The 13,115-nt window shown below is 40.9% G+C and overlaps 1 protein-coding gene and 1 long non-coding RNA gene across 10 annotated transcripts in view; one reads left to right on the forward strand and one right to left on the reverse strand.

The window, feature by feature from the left end:
- Positions 1-8,160, forward strand: part of LOC118149445 (uncharacterized) — a 90,878-nt gene extending 82,718 nt beyond the window's left edge. The window contains exon 5 of the long non-coding RNA XR_004736859.3: positions 4,679-8,160. This is a non-coding gene — a long non-coding RNA (uncharacterized LOC118149445). The remainder of the gene's footprint in view (positions 1-4,678) is intronic.
- Positions 1-13,115, reverse strand: part of CENPF (centromere protein F) — a 46,773-nt gene that overhangs the window by 6,729 nt on the left and 26,929 nt on the right. For all 9 annotated transcript variants that reach the window (XM_078356400.1, XM_078356393.1, XM_078356392.1 and 6 more), the window contains 3 exons: positions 8,154-8,289; positions 1,967-2,121; positions 5-256 (listed from right to left, as the gene is read on the reverse strand). In XM_078356400.1, the coding sequence (XP_078212526.1) occupies positions 5-256; positions 1,967-2,057 (343 nt within the window). In that variant the 5' untranslated portion in view covers positions 2,058-2,121; positions 8,154-8,289. The remainder of the gene's footprint in view (positions 1-4; positions 257-1,966; positions 2,122-8,153; positions 8,290-13,115) is intronic.

Below are 13,115 nucleotides of genomic sequence, written 5' to 3' on the forward strand. Positions count from 1 at the left end.
ATACCTTTGTTTACAACTTCTGAAAGTCCCTCTAGTTCAAACTCAGTATCTTCCGTGTCCTCTGCAGGGTGAATACCTCTCACGACTGCTTTCTTACTTTTTTTAGAAAATGTCTCTGGAGTAGAAGGTGTTGATCCTCTACCATTTTCCCATATCCCACTGGACCTTTGCCTCTTGCCTGAAGCTTTGTTTTGGTCAGATGCTAACCTCTTTTCAGTAGCAGAAGGAATTGGAGATGGACCTGGAACAGCTGCATCTAGCAAAGGAAATCTTGTTTAGATTGCTGTGAACAGAGATGGGCCACTAGTATCTCTAACATCTCTTTGGCTTCCTCTAAGTTTTTATGGCTTCTAAGAAAGGAACAGTACTTATTCAAGTATTCATCTGCCTCCTTGGTATTTTCTTCAAGAGTTTCTTTCAGTTCTTTGATCTCAATCATGAATTCATCAACCTTAGCATCCAAAACAGTACGTGTCCAAAATAAAGCAACACATCATGTGCAACTTGATGCTTCTCTAGTTAACAATGGGCACCGTGAAGCAGATAATCTTAGATTTGTTCTTTCTTTGAAGAGATGGGGGAGATATATCTGTATATGTTCTTATAGTTCAAACGACTCTCGTTTGGGAGGTATCATATCAAGGTAGATATTCTAGTCCCATGACACTCATTGGGACAGCTTAAATAAAATCCACCAAAATCTCAAACACATATTTCAGCCAACTCATTAAATTTTTTTGTAGCACCAGTTATATGCAGTCAATAAATTCATTTTTACACCCTTGTTTTCCCCAGTCCATTCTGTCTACCATAAGTGGATGAACAGAAGTCAGTAAAGATGACTTTGGGAGACACGAGTCTAACCAATAACCAGGCAAATCCTAAAAACACTCTGAAAGCATTTGAAGGCAATGGAGGGTCTGATGAACAATGGTTTGGGGCAACACTATACAGGTGAGAATCTTGGTCAACTTACAGCTGCCATAGGTGATACTAAATCTGTTAGAAAAATCTCCTGAAGCCCTAGTCTACCCTGAGCACTGTTTCCAACAGGGAAGACTGCTGACCCACACTCTGCCATGCTACAAACCAGAGAAACCAGTCAGATTATGCTTGTCGCCATCTACCCACACAGTAAGCACCTGCCGCTCCAGGGACATAAGTGGATAAAAGTGACAAGGAGAGTTATCATTCTTTCCTTTTCTATTTTGCCTACACAACTAAATATATACCTCCCACCCTCACCCATTCCCTTTAGTTGACCCATATGAATGAACCAAGGACAACCAGGGTCAGCTATTTATAAATTACCAAAGCCAACTTCAATGCCAATCTATTGACAAAGAAACCACATAACTGGACATCAACATAAAAAACTCTTCTTAGAATGGCTCATTAGCAAAAAATGCCACCAGTTTTTTGCATGTTTTATCGAACAGAAGACGCAATAATTCTACTTCAAAATGGCTTCATTCAGCCGAAGTATGGTGGCTCATGCCAGTAGTCCTAGCACTTTGGGAGGCCCAGGTGGGCAGACTGCTTGAGACCATGAATTCAAGACCAGCCTGGGCAACATGGCAAAACTTTGCCTCTACAAAAAATACAAAAATTAGTCAGGCTTGGTGGCACCTGCTTATAGTTCCAGCTATTCGGGAAGCTGAGGTGGGAGGATCCCTTGAACCCAGGAGGTCGAGGCTACAATGAGCCATAAAGGCACTACTGCACAGCCTGGGTGATATAGCAAGACACTGTTTTAAAAACAAACAAACAAAAAAGGCTTCATTCTAGTCCTATAATGACTCAGAATATAGGAAAATTCAGAAATTGGAAAACGGATTAATGCTGAAAAATCAGCACTCAGTAATAGAACACAGCACTAAAAATAGTTCCTATGCACTCACACCGTGTGTTATTTCACTATTGGAAAAGAGTTCTAGCTAGCTGATGTGCCCTAGTTAACACCCACCTGTTTTCTGCCTCCCCTGTGCAGCTTCAAGTTGAGACAGTTCTTTCTGCAGTGTCTCCATTTCCTCTTCCAGCTGTTTACAGGATTTCATCAACAACTTTATTTTCCCCTGGGCATGTTCATTCAACTGATTTACAGATTTTTAGATTGTCCATCTACAAAATAAAAGCAATTCCATTTAAAACCTTGAATTTCTTTTTATAAGCAAATGGAAAAATGAGATACAAGATTCATATATTATAAATTTAAGAATTATTCGATTCGCAAAAAAAATCTAAAGATGCAAAAAACCATTCTTCTTCTCTACTCAGTATCCTAAGTCCTCCTAATTGACAATGTGGTTTTTGTTTTTCTCTTTCTTAGAGTCACAAGTATAAGCTGTAGTTCCTGAGATGTCTATTAAGTGCCCACTGTGTCTGTATTTATCCAGTGGAAATCGCATTGGATTACTGGGCAGGGAGACCAGGAACATATTCTTGGTGGGTCCAAAATTCTCAGTGAGAGAATTTGTAATCACACTGTTGCAGTTTCAATACCTGCCGTGGTATTTGTTTTATCCATACTAAGTGAAGGCCAAATGATATTATAGCTCACTATACAATGTTAAATTGTATTGTGGCTCAAATAGAAAGACAATAGAACGGTGGGAGAATTGTGTCCTCATAATTCTTCTGAGTGGTACAAGTTCATATCCTTATTCAGAATTCCCAAATCAAAAAAGAGCTATGAAAAGGATTTAGAGGCAAAACCCAACCTGAACAGATATAAAGGCATTTATGGTCTTTATTAATTAATAATTTATTTATTTTTAAGACAGGATCTTCCTCTGTAATTATTAAGTAAGAGGCTAACAAAATGCTCAGCTTCCACCTTCAGTATTTATGATACTCTTTAATAAGGCAGTAGAGGTTAAGCTCAGCTTCCACCTTCAGTATTTATGATACTCTTTAATAAGGCATAGAGGTTTCATGACCAGTATCCCAGCCCAAAGACTTAATCCCAAATCCAGCCCTTACTCTACATAATTGGATAAATTACATATTTGAGCCTCACTTTCCTCTCCTCTGTAAACTGGGGATCTGCTGTTGTGCCTATTCCTGCCATCACCTCACCATGACCTGCCTTCTCTGCCTCACAGAGACAGAGGGAATCAAGTGACATTCATACACTACATAGCATTATTAAATAAGCTAGCAGACTAGAAAGAACAAAGTTATAAGCAATTAAACAATTATGTGTTCAAGTTTTTAAAAATCCTTTTAAATTACTTATACCAAATCACATTTTTCACCGTAGTAAATGGTTAGAGAGAAAACTGTTTAGCAACATATAATCTCCTACATTTCGTTTCATGACAATAATGCTATAACATCAAAATAGCTTGAAAAGTGCAAGATTGAAAATTCACATCATATTACCATTCATAAGTTTTTAATTAAGTAATTAAGTATACTTTATTAATGCACAAAGGGTGGAAACACACATTCTAAAGACTTTCTGACTCCATAATATAATTTTCTCCAGACTTTAAAAACATCTTTAGTAATATCCTACATAATACTGTGTAAATCTAATCACTATAGAAATTTATTCCTCAAATAAAGTTTACTCATTTTCATTTTTTTTCTTTTTTTCTTTCTTTCTTTTTTTTGAGACAGAGTTTCCTCTTGTTACCCAGGCTGGAGTGCAATGGCGGGATCTCGGCTCACCGCAACCTCCGCCTCCTGGGTTCAGGCAATTCTCCTGCCTCAGCCTCCCGAGTAGCTGGGATTACAGGCACGCGCCACCATGCCCAACTAATTTTTTGTATCTTTGGTAGAGACGGGGTTTCACCATGTTGACCAGGATGGTCTCGATCTCTTGACCTCGTGATCCACCCACCTCGGCCTCCCAAAGTGCTGGGATTATAGGCCTGAGCCACCGCGCCCAGCCTGTTTACTCATTTTCTTAAGTTCTGGTTTGTTTTGAAAACATTTTGGTGTATTTTATTTCCTTGAACCCTAAAAAAAAATTTTTTTTTTTTTTTGAGACGGAGTCTCACTCTGTCACCCAAGCTGGGGTGCAATGGCGCCATCTCAGCTCACGGCAACCTACACCTCCCAGGTTCAAGCGATTCTCCTGCCTCAGCCTCCCAGGTAGCTGGGATCACAGGCATGCACCACCACGCCCAGCTAATTCTTTGTACTTTTAGAGACAGAGTTTCTCCATGTTGATCAGGCTGGTCTCAAACTCCTGAACTCAGGTGATCCTACCACCTCAGCCTCCCAAAGTGCTGAGATTACAGGCGTGAGCCACCGCACCCTGCCGAACCCTCAAAATATTTTAACTTAGACTTAATATGCATTTCAATTAGGCAGACATTTACTGAGTGTCTACTGGTCACGTAAACAGAGAAATAGCATTTAAATCCCAGGTACTTAGATCTTCTGTGTCGATGCCAAGCAAAGACCGAGAACTTAAGTCCAGGCCTTGTAGCTGGAGTCGTGCTACTTCCAGCTTGAGTGACAGCTGTTCCGTCTGTTTCTTTTCTGCTGCCAACTTGGACTCCATCTCCAGAGTCACACTTGTCAGCTTCTGTTGCCACTGTTCATTTTCTGACAAATACTGCTTCCTAAGGCAGTCAAGCTCTTGCCTTTCAGAACTTAGTAACTGTTCAAGCTCTTGAATTTCCTTATTTTTCATAATCTCGTGACTTTCCATTTTCTCTTCTAGTTTCTCAAGAGACTGCTGGTACACCTGGCAGAAGGACTCAAGCTCTTCAACACTCTTCACTGAGGCCGAAGGGATTTCTTTCTTGGTCAGATTCTCCTCCTCCAGACTGTTGTAAACTACTTCATCTACACGGCGCTGGTTTGCTGAAACATTCCCTTCTACATTATTCAAAAGAGACGTTTCTCCTGTCTGTTCTAAAAGAGCTTTGCAAAAGGAGCAGTCTCCCAAACTGCTAAGACTAGGGCTGACAGGCAGGCAAGAGGATGACAGGGATGGAACGAGCCCCTCCTCCAAGCCCGGCTACATCTCCTTCACCAAGTCACATTGAAAGTTTCTGAGATTCACCGGGTGCGGTGGCTCACGCCTGTAATCCCAGCACTTTGGGAGGCCGAGGCAGGTGGATCACAAGGTCAAGAGATCGAGCCCATCCTGGTCAACATGGTGAAACCCCATCTCTACTAAAAATACAAAAAATTAGCTGGGCATGGTGGCACGTGCCTTTAATCCCGGCTACTCAGGAGGCTGAGGCAGGAGAATTGCCTGAACCCAGGAGGCAGAGGTTGCGGTGAGCCGAGATCCCGCCATTGCACTCCAGCCGGGGAAAACAAGAGCGAAACTCCACCTAAAAAAAGAAAGAAAGAGAAAGTTTTTGAGATTCGTTGACAAGACCAAATTTTCAGCTTTTAATGAGTCAACAAGCTTCAAGGAGTTTTCTTGCTGATTTATCTTTTCTTGAAGATCTCTTAACATGGTTTCCTGAGAGGACTTCACTATTTAAAAATAAATAAATAAAAGTTGTCAATGTTTGTAATAAATATTTATTCTAAAGAATGCTAACCCCTCCCACCACAAAAAAAAATTCAAACAAACAACTTCTCAGGCCCTGGGAAAACTGGCATTATTGCCTGGGTACCCCCTAGAAAGTGGATCGCTTGATAATTATATAAAAACAATGAGAAAAATGGTTATCTTAAAGATAGTACCATGTTTATTCATCTTCTTTCTAGTAGCTTCGATAGCTTGGAATAAAATACCAAGGGACAACTTTCCTAAGCACTTGAAACTGTCTCTTCTTTTCTTTGTATATGTTCATATATGTGTGTATTTTTACCATCTTTTCAAATATTTATTCAAAGAGAGAAAACTGGGACAAGAACAGCACTGAAATGGGAACATTCCACTTCATTGTAGAATAATCCTGATGTCCCAGAAAAGTCAATAAGTACTCCACCATTTAGCCAGAACATCCAAAGATTAGACTTCAGTAGAAAAGAGGAAACGATGCCACATATCAGTAATCCTCAAGGCCTACGTGTGAATATTCTTGAAGAACATTATCACCCCACCCCAGCCCCTCAGAGCAAAAACAACAGTGTCTATGAATGTGACAGTCATCTGCAAGCTTCTTCAAATTCTGTTACTACTCTGTTTTCTACCCAATGACTCATCTATACACACTGGCCCCTCCTGGTTGGGAATAACCACATGTTTTCATTAAACTGATGAGAGGCTTCAAGTTGCTCAAGTATTTGGGGAGAGGTTAAAAGTTGAGAAACCTCCTCAGTAGATGATAAAGGTAACATGTATCACAATCTCAGACATCGCATCAAGTGGAAAGAAGTACATACTTCCAACCTGCCAATCTCAGTCTACCTACAGACAGTTGAGGGCTTGTGTAGACAGCACCACAAGGACTTTAACCCACTTTGCTGTGAGCACCTCAATCAATCACATGAGTGACCAACATTGAAAAATGCCCCAACTGTTCCTTTTCTTACAGATTCCCTTCAAGAGAGCTCAAGGCTGACACTGCTACCTGCTGCTGTGGAAAAACTGAAAGCTGTCTTGGGGAGATTGGGGTTTTAAAAAGAAAACAGGGCCAGGCACTGTGGCGCTCACCTGTCATCCCAGCACTTGGGAGGCCCAGGACGGTGGATCACGATGTCACAAGATGGACACCATACTGGCCAACATGGTGATACCCCATCTCTACTAAAAATACAAAAATAAGCTGGGCGTGGTGGCACGCGCCTGTAATCCTGAAGTATTTGATCGAGTACAAAATTAGCACCAAGACAAAAGTATGCCAAATTGCAGGGTCTTTATTGCCAGCGACCATGGAGGACTCACGTCTCTCCAACTCGTGGTCCCGAAAGGAGGGTTTTTTATGCCCGCAAACCACGTCCAGGGTGAGGGTGTGGGGCGGGGGTGGGGGTGAAGGGATTCAGACATTCTGAGGGCCAGGGGATTCTGTAAATCACCTCCCGGGCAGAGAGGAAGGTGCAGGTCTCCGGACATTCCAAGGCCTAGGGGACTTGTTGTCACTTCGATTGTTACCCGAGTGGTTTACAGAAGTTAAGATAAGCGTTAGTTTACACATCATCTGGGCAGTGGTGGAATCCACAGATTTTAGTTACTTATTACAAGTCACAGGGGCCAGGATGGAATTAGCTTGGGCTGCTTATTCTGGTCATTACTGGTAAGCAAAGGCCAGCAATTCGGGCAGTTACTAATAAGAAAAGGTAAGCAGCTTTAGATAGTGGGCATTTTGCAGAGCAAGGTAGCAGTTTTATTTACAGAAGCCAAGGCCAGCAGTTATCGTGAGGAAAATGGGGCAGCCGTTACAACTTATTTCTGAAAAACAGCTTTGTCTTGTATAAAATGGCGTTGTTCAGGTTCTAACTCTAGGCCAGCTATAGTACAGTCCCAGCTACTCGGGAAGCTGAGCCAGGACAATCGATTGAACCCAGGAGGTAAAGGTTGCAGTGAGTCAAGATCATGCCACAGCACTCCAGCCTGGTGACAGAGCTAGGCTCCATCTCAAAAGAAAAAAAAAAAAAGTCACAGAGAAGTGTGACACACATTCCGCAGGACAGAGTTCAAAGAAATCCTAGACTTGAAAACACCCCAGGTGAGAAAATAAGGGTATGTAGAACACATCCAGCACAAACACACAAATATGAAACCAAGAGTGGATTCATTTGATGTGCAAAGCGGAATTCTTTGACTTTAAAATAAGAAAATAAAATCAGTCAAGTAAGTCATCAAAAAACAATGGTCATTAGGTGCCTGGAAAACATGCATTTAATATAGGGTTTTTCCATTATAAGGGAAATGGTAATGAGTCAGGAGATGAGCTGTCTGGATCTAACAAGCTCACTTGAGACACAGAATAGCACTCAGGGGTGAGAGCAGCACTGACAATTTAGCTTTGTGTGGAAAATATTTACCCTCTGGTTTCAAAGTGCTGAGCACCAGGCATTTGGGACTCAATATGTTCCAATTTAAAAAACGTCCCACTCTCATTCTGCAAACTAAATGGAAGAGGGAAAGCTCTTCCACATCAACTGCACACATCTTTTTAGGGGAATATATGAAAAAAATCCATAGTTTCTCTAATATGTTAATGTCATCCATCCTCTCTCATGGAAATAATAGCTTAGAAAGTTAACTCTAAAACACTAAGTTTACTTACCTTTCATTTCTTCTGCAAAATTCTGGCTCTGATTTAAACACTGTTTGACTTTCTTGAGTTCTGCCTCCAGGTGGCAGACTTCTCTGGCCATTTGCTCTGATTGACTCTTAAGGAGGCTATTTTCCTTCTTCATTTCCTAAAACACACATTTAATTGGTTATAGCCAAAACGAATGCTCAAGTAAGTTATGTCTTCTGCCTCTGTAAAGGTCCCTAGCAGAACTGTTTGTGTATCCCCCTAGGGAAACAATCAGACTTTCCCTCTGAGTACCTAATGAAGGCAGGCTTTCCTTAAATCAAATAATGTTATGAACAGAAGTCAAGACAACAGTGCCAAACCCAAATCTGAAGATAAATTTTTTCTTTGAAGAAGTAAGTTTCATTGAACTTTCTTATTGTTCATATGCGTATTAAAGAGTAAGCTCAAAGGGGAAATCCTATCTATAGGATCCTCAAGACAAAACCTCCCAGTTCCTATCACATCTGAATGGCCAAATACACCTTTGCAAACATTTGATTTGTTAATAAATCAAGAAAAAAAAAATCAGAGCATAAATGTTTACTTTTCATTGCAAAACTGTCTTAAGGTTTTCTTTTATGGGAATGACTTCGTAGGAAAAATTACCTTCAATAAATGTCTATCAAGAAAACCAACAATGTTCTACATGCTGGTGTGGTTATTATGAAAAACGCAAATATAAATAAGACAGAGTCTCTGCCCTCAGGGCAGACACCCTCCAGAGGGGAAAGATGTGATACTAATCATTTAATACACAATAGGAAGTGCTAAATACCAAAGAGACATTGAGTGTGCTCTGAGAAATCAGAGGGCTGGAACACAGAGGAGGAATTAATTCTAGCTTCTGAGATTTCACAGAGAAAACAGGTTATTTGGGCACCTCATTAAAGAGATATCATGCAGCAACATGCAATGAAGTAGCACAGATACATGTTTGGTTCCATTCTACTATCTAGGGAGGCCTCTGTTCTGAATCTAAAGGAGCAAGCAATATTATTTATATGCCAAAGAAAAACTCCTGCTTATTAACCACATAAGATTCACACAACAAACAAGTATCTCAGCCTATACTGTATGCTACCCTTTGGGCCACGGGGAATTGGCATATATCATTACAAACTGAGAAAAACCAAGGACCTCACATCCTTAAGGGGGAAAAAATCATATAAAGCTAAGTTTTTTCTAAACTGCATTTCAAAACTACCAAAATTACCCCTTTGTGAAGTAGAGGAAAAATTCTGAATCTTAAAGAAACAATTAAGACCCATCCTCCAAAACCCTACTGCACTGTTAGAAAACAGATGGCCATAGCAATACCGTGTTGGAAGGCTGCCTTCAATTATCAGTCTGGTTACTACCAGCAGATGGGTACCGATGTAGCAAAGCCAAATTCAAGAAGAGGGAGAATCTGGCTAGGAGAAAGTACTTGAAAACTTGCTGGCAGCTGCTCTGTTCATGTATATGCGTTCATTTCATCATTAAAATAAGACAGACCTGTTGTAGTCATTATACTCTCATCTCCCGCGTCCTAATCCTGCTTCCCTGCCGCTAGCTACACTGACACTCTATCAACTTAAGATACCAATCAGAACTAAAGGGCAGCTCCAACCGATCTCAAGATTGATACTAGTCAGTGTTAAATATTGCAAAGCACAATCATTAAGGTGCAACAATGTTATTGATTTAAATTAGCATCATTAAACTATGGAACCTATAATGACTGGTTTGTTCTTCAGACTCAGCATAATCACCCCTCAAATGAGATCACAGATGTGAAAGGACAAACGCCTTAAAGCACTCTGATGGGTAACGTAGCATTATTAGTAGCATTCCTTCCCAAAACTTAACAGTAGCGGGATCTCTGATCAATGCTAATATCAGCTGAATGAGGTCAACACGGAAGAACTCCACTGTAACCACCTGGGTTGACTTAGCATTTCTATTTTGCAAATAAAAGAATAATTTCATATGCTAAAAAAAAATTAATCAAATGACAACTGCATCTGGAGGCTTGACAAGAAAGCTGCAAAGACACTGTGTAAAACTGGGTGCATCCGAACAGGAAGGAAGGGGAAAAGAAGGGAGAGGGCACCAGGGAAAGGGGGGGAATTTTATGTTTATGCGTTTGTTAATCTCGATCTATGTCTGTCCATAACTGGAGACATTTAAATGAATAGTAAGCTCAATGGAAAGATTAACATGACTTTCTCTATTCTGGCATTAGCTCCGTAAATATTTGTTTCTAACGAAGAAATGTTCAGCCAATCCTGGGACCCAGCAGGCTTATAATACTATGGCTATGACCAACCCAAGAATTTTAAAAGGCCAAAATTTAGAAAATGAACATCTGAAAATGGATGTGCAGGCTGCCATCCATCGGCAATTAGTTTTCCACAAGGCTACAGCCACTTAAGACTTGATTGGGTATCTCATTATCAACAGTGAGTTAAGCATACAAAGATACATTTTCCTAGGCATCTCTTGCATCCTCACATGATTTTCAAAATTGGGTACTATGCTGGAAAAACACAACAAAAATCCCTATAACCACAGGCCAGGATTAGAGTTTAGCAAGCTATTCCACCCAGATCAACTTCGCTTTAGGAGCAGCAAGGGAGGCATCATTTCCTAGGGCCAGACAAAACAAATTTCAGTTACTGTGTGGCATTTCATGATCCCATCCATGAATATAGCTTAATACGTCCCCTGCTGGGGGGAAGCCTATATACTTGGATAAGGGATGGATGCAAAGAATGTGTTTTTCCCTTTCCTCATCAATCTTGCCTACCAGAGCCAGCTCCTTAGAGGACCTAGTGTAATACAGATCCCTGTCCTTGGAAAGGTCCCCTAGCAAGTGTTCCCTCACCTTGATTGTCAAACGATGGAATTTTATTGCCTAACCCCAATGCTACGGGGTTGGCACTGGATACTGGACGAGCAGCTTATCTAAACCCTCCATTCACTTTGATACTAAATGTTAACTTTACCCTTGATTGGGCCATTAAATCGCGTTTCCAGTACTGATAATTTCTCATCGTGAGCAGCATGTTTACTAAACATGGACGAGGAAAATTTCAATACAACTGTCACATTATTTCGGCCTCCAAAACCTATAAGCATGCTAAATTTGTTAGTGCTCACGTATAATTAGACACAGAGAGATACCCAGAGTGACACAATAACAGAACAGGCAAAATATTAAATCTGAGAAATCTCAAGTGCACTGTTCTCTGATCACACTTCCTGTGCCTGTAGGTGACAGCAAACAATGCTAACATCAAAAGGTCACGGCAGTCAAAGACCAAAGCAATGAGCAGGTGGTGGACTGCAGTAACTGAGCACTTAAGTGCTGGGCACTGGGCTAAGCACCTTACATACAATATTTAACTTAACCAAGAATACACCCTTGAAAAGGGAGGAGACTGATTTGTCTCTATATGCAGATGAGGAAAGTCAGACTGAGAAAGGGTAAGCCATTGTCTCCAGGTCACACAGCAGGAGGTGGCAGAAAAGCAATGCAATTTCCCATCTCGCTCACTCTAAAGCCACTACCATTTCCCACTAAGTTACACAGCCCAGTTACAAGTGAAACTGGGTTCATCACTTACCTGGTCCCCATCCCAATGCAAAACACAAGAGCCAGCTAAACTCTTTGAAATCTTGCTATCACGCTCAAAAGATGACACGTACATAAACATAACCATAAATTAAGACAAATATTAACTTCATTTCTGGGCCCTGTGCTAGGCACCTTCATGTAGAGGCCTTCATTTGACACAGACATCAATGAAATACCAGTGAAACGATGCATGCGCCTCTGTGCAGGCTAAGGGTTAACTGAGCACAGCTCTACAGCTCACAGACAAGACCTTGTGGGGATGAGCAAGTCTTCAGAAACACCTGCAAGACAACGTCCAGCCCACTACCCCGACTTGGCCAAGCGAGCAGTTTTAAAAGTGTTTGGACTCTCTTAACCAGATGATTGCTTTTACAAAATGTTTCCACCAGGCAGCCAGTGGAGTCGCAGGAGAGTTCCTGGCTGAAAGGGAAGCTCACAGAGGGAAGAGTTCGATGCCAGTCTGCCTGTGGAAATGTTAGCAGAAGCATCTGTTGGTTGGTCCCCACTGGCCAAAAGGCAAACATTTGTTTTGCTGAAACAAACGCTTCCATTTGAAAACGTTTGCTGATGAAACCATCATCTGATTTGAAGTTTTCTTCCACTTTGGTGGCTGGAGCTGTGGCCCCCTGTCCCCAGCAGCATTGCCTTTTGGGAGTTAGCTCATTGAACAGTCACCTGTCTGCTACCGACAGGATGTTCTGACTTTACCATTGAGATACACTCTGCAAAACGGTGGGGATACATACGTTCAGACTTTCCTCACCCAAACAAACAGCTGTTCTTTACAGAGAAAGTTTTTTTAATCTTTACAGCCTAAAGTGATCATAGAACATTTAAAGAATAAACAGAAAAAAACATTCTTTCCTGTGAGGTTTGATGGAGAAGAAATTTCTACGATTATTGTGTTGTTCCTCTTCTTAAAATTGCAATGTTGATTTGTGGCTCTATTCAAATTGTTTCAGTCTATTAACTGCCACTGAATGGTTCTTAATTAAGCCCTTTAACATAAACTCCAGGCCACTAACTAAATTAAGAGAGAAGCCAAATTGAAGTGTGTGTGCATAAAATCCCATCAGGGTATCCACGCCATTCAAGAATCCTCATCCACCATTTAGTGGACAAAACAAGATCTCCAAAGAAACTGTCAACCAGGGCATGCACAGGCTGAACATTCAGGTCAAATAATTGACAATTACTTGATGGTTTTATAAGAATGTTTAATCTAGAAACTCTTTGTCACTACGTTTGTTTATTTAAATCTATGACTTTCCATGTGTTTTGAATATTGAAAGTCTCAAACGCCAACACTTAAAAAAGGGATTTAC

Source organism: Callithrix jacchus, chromosome 19, assembly GCF_049354715.1.
Source record: "Callithrix jacchus isolate 240 chromosome 19, calJac240_pri, whole genome shotgun sequence".
Classification (NCBI taxonomy): Eukaryota; Metazoa; Chordata; class Mammalia; order Primates; family Cebidae; genus Callithrix; species Callithrix jacchus.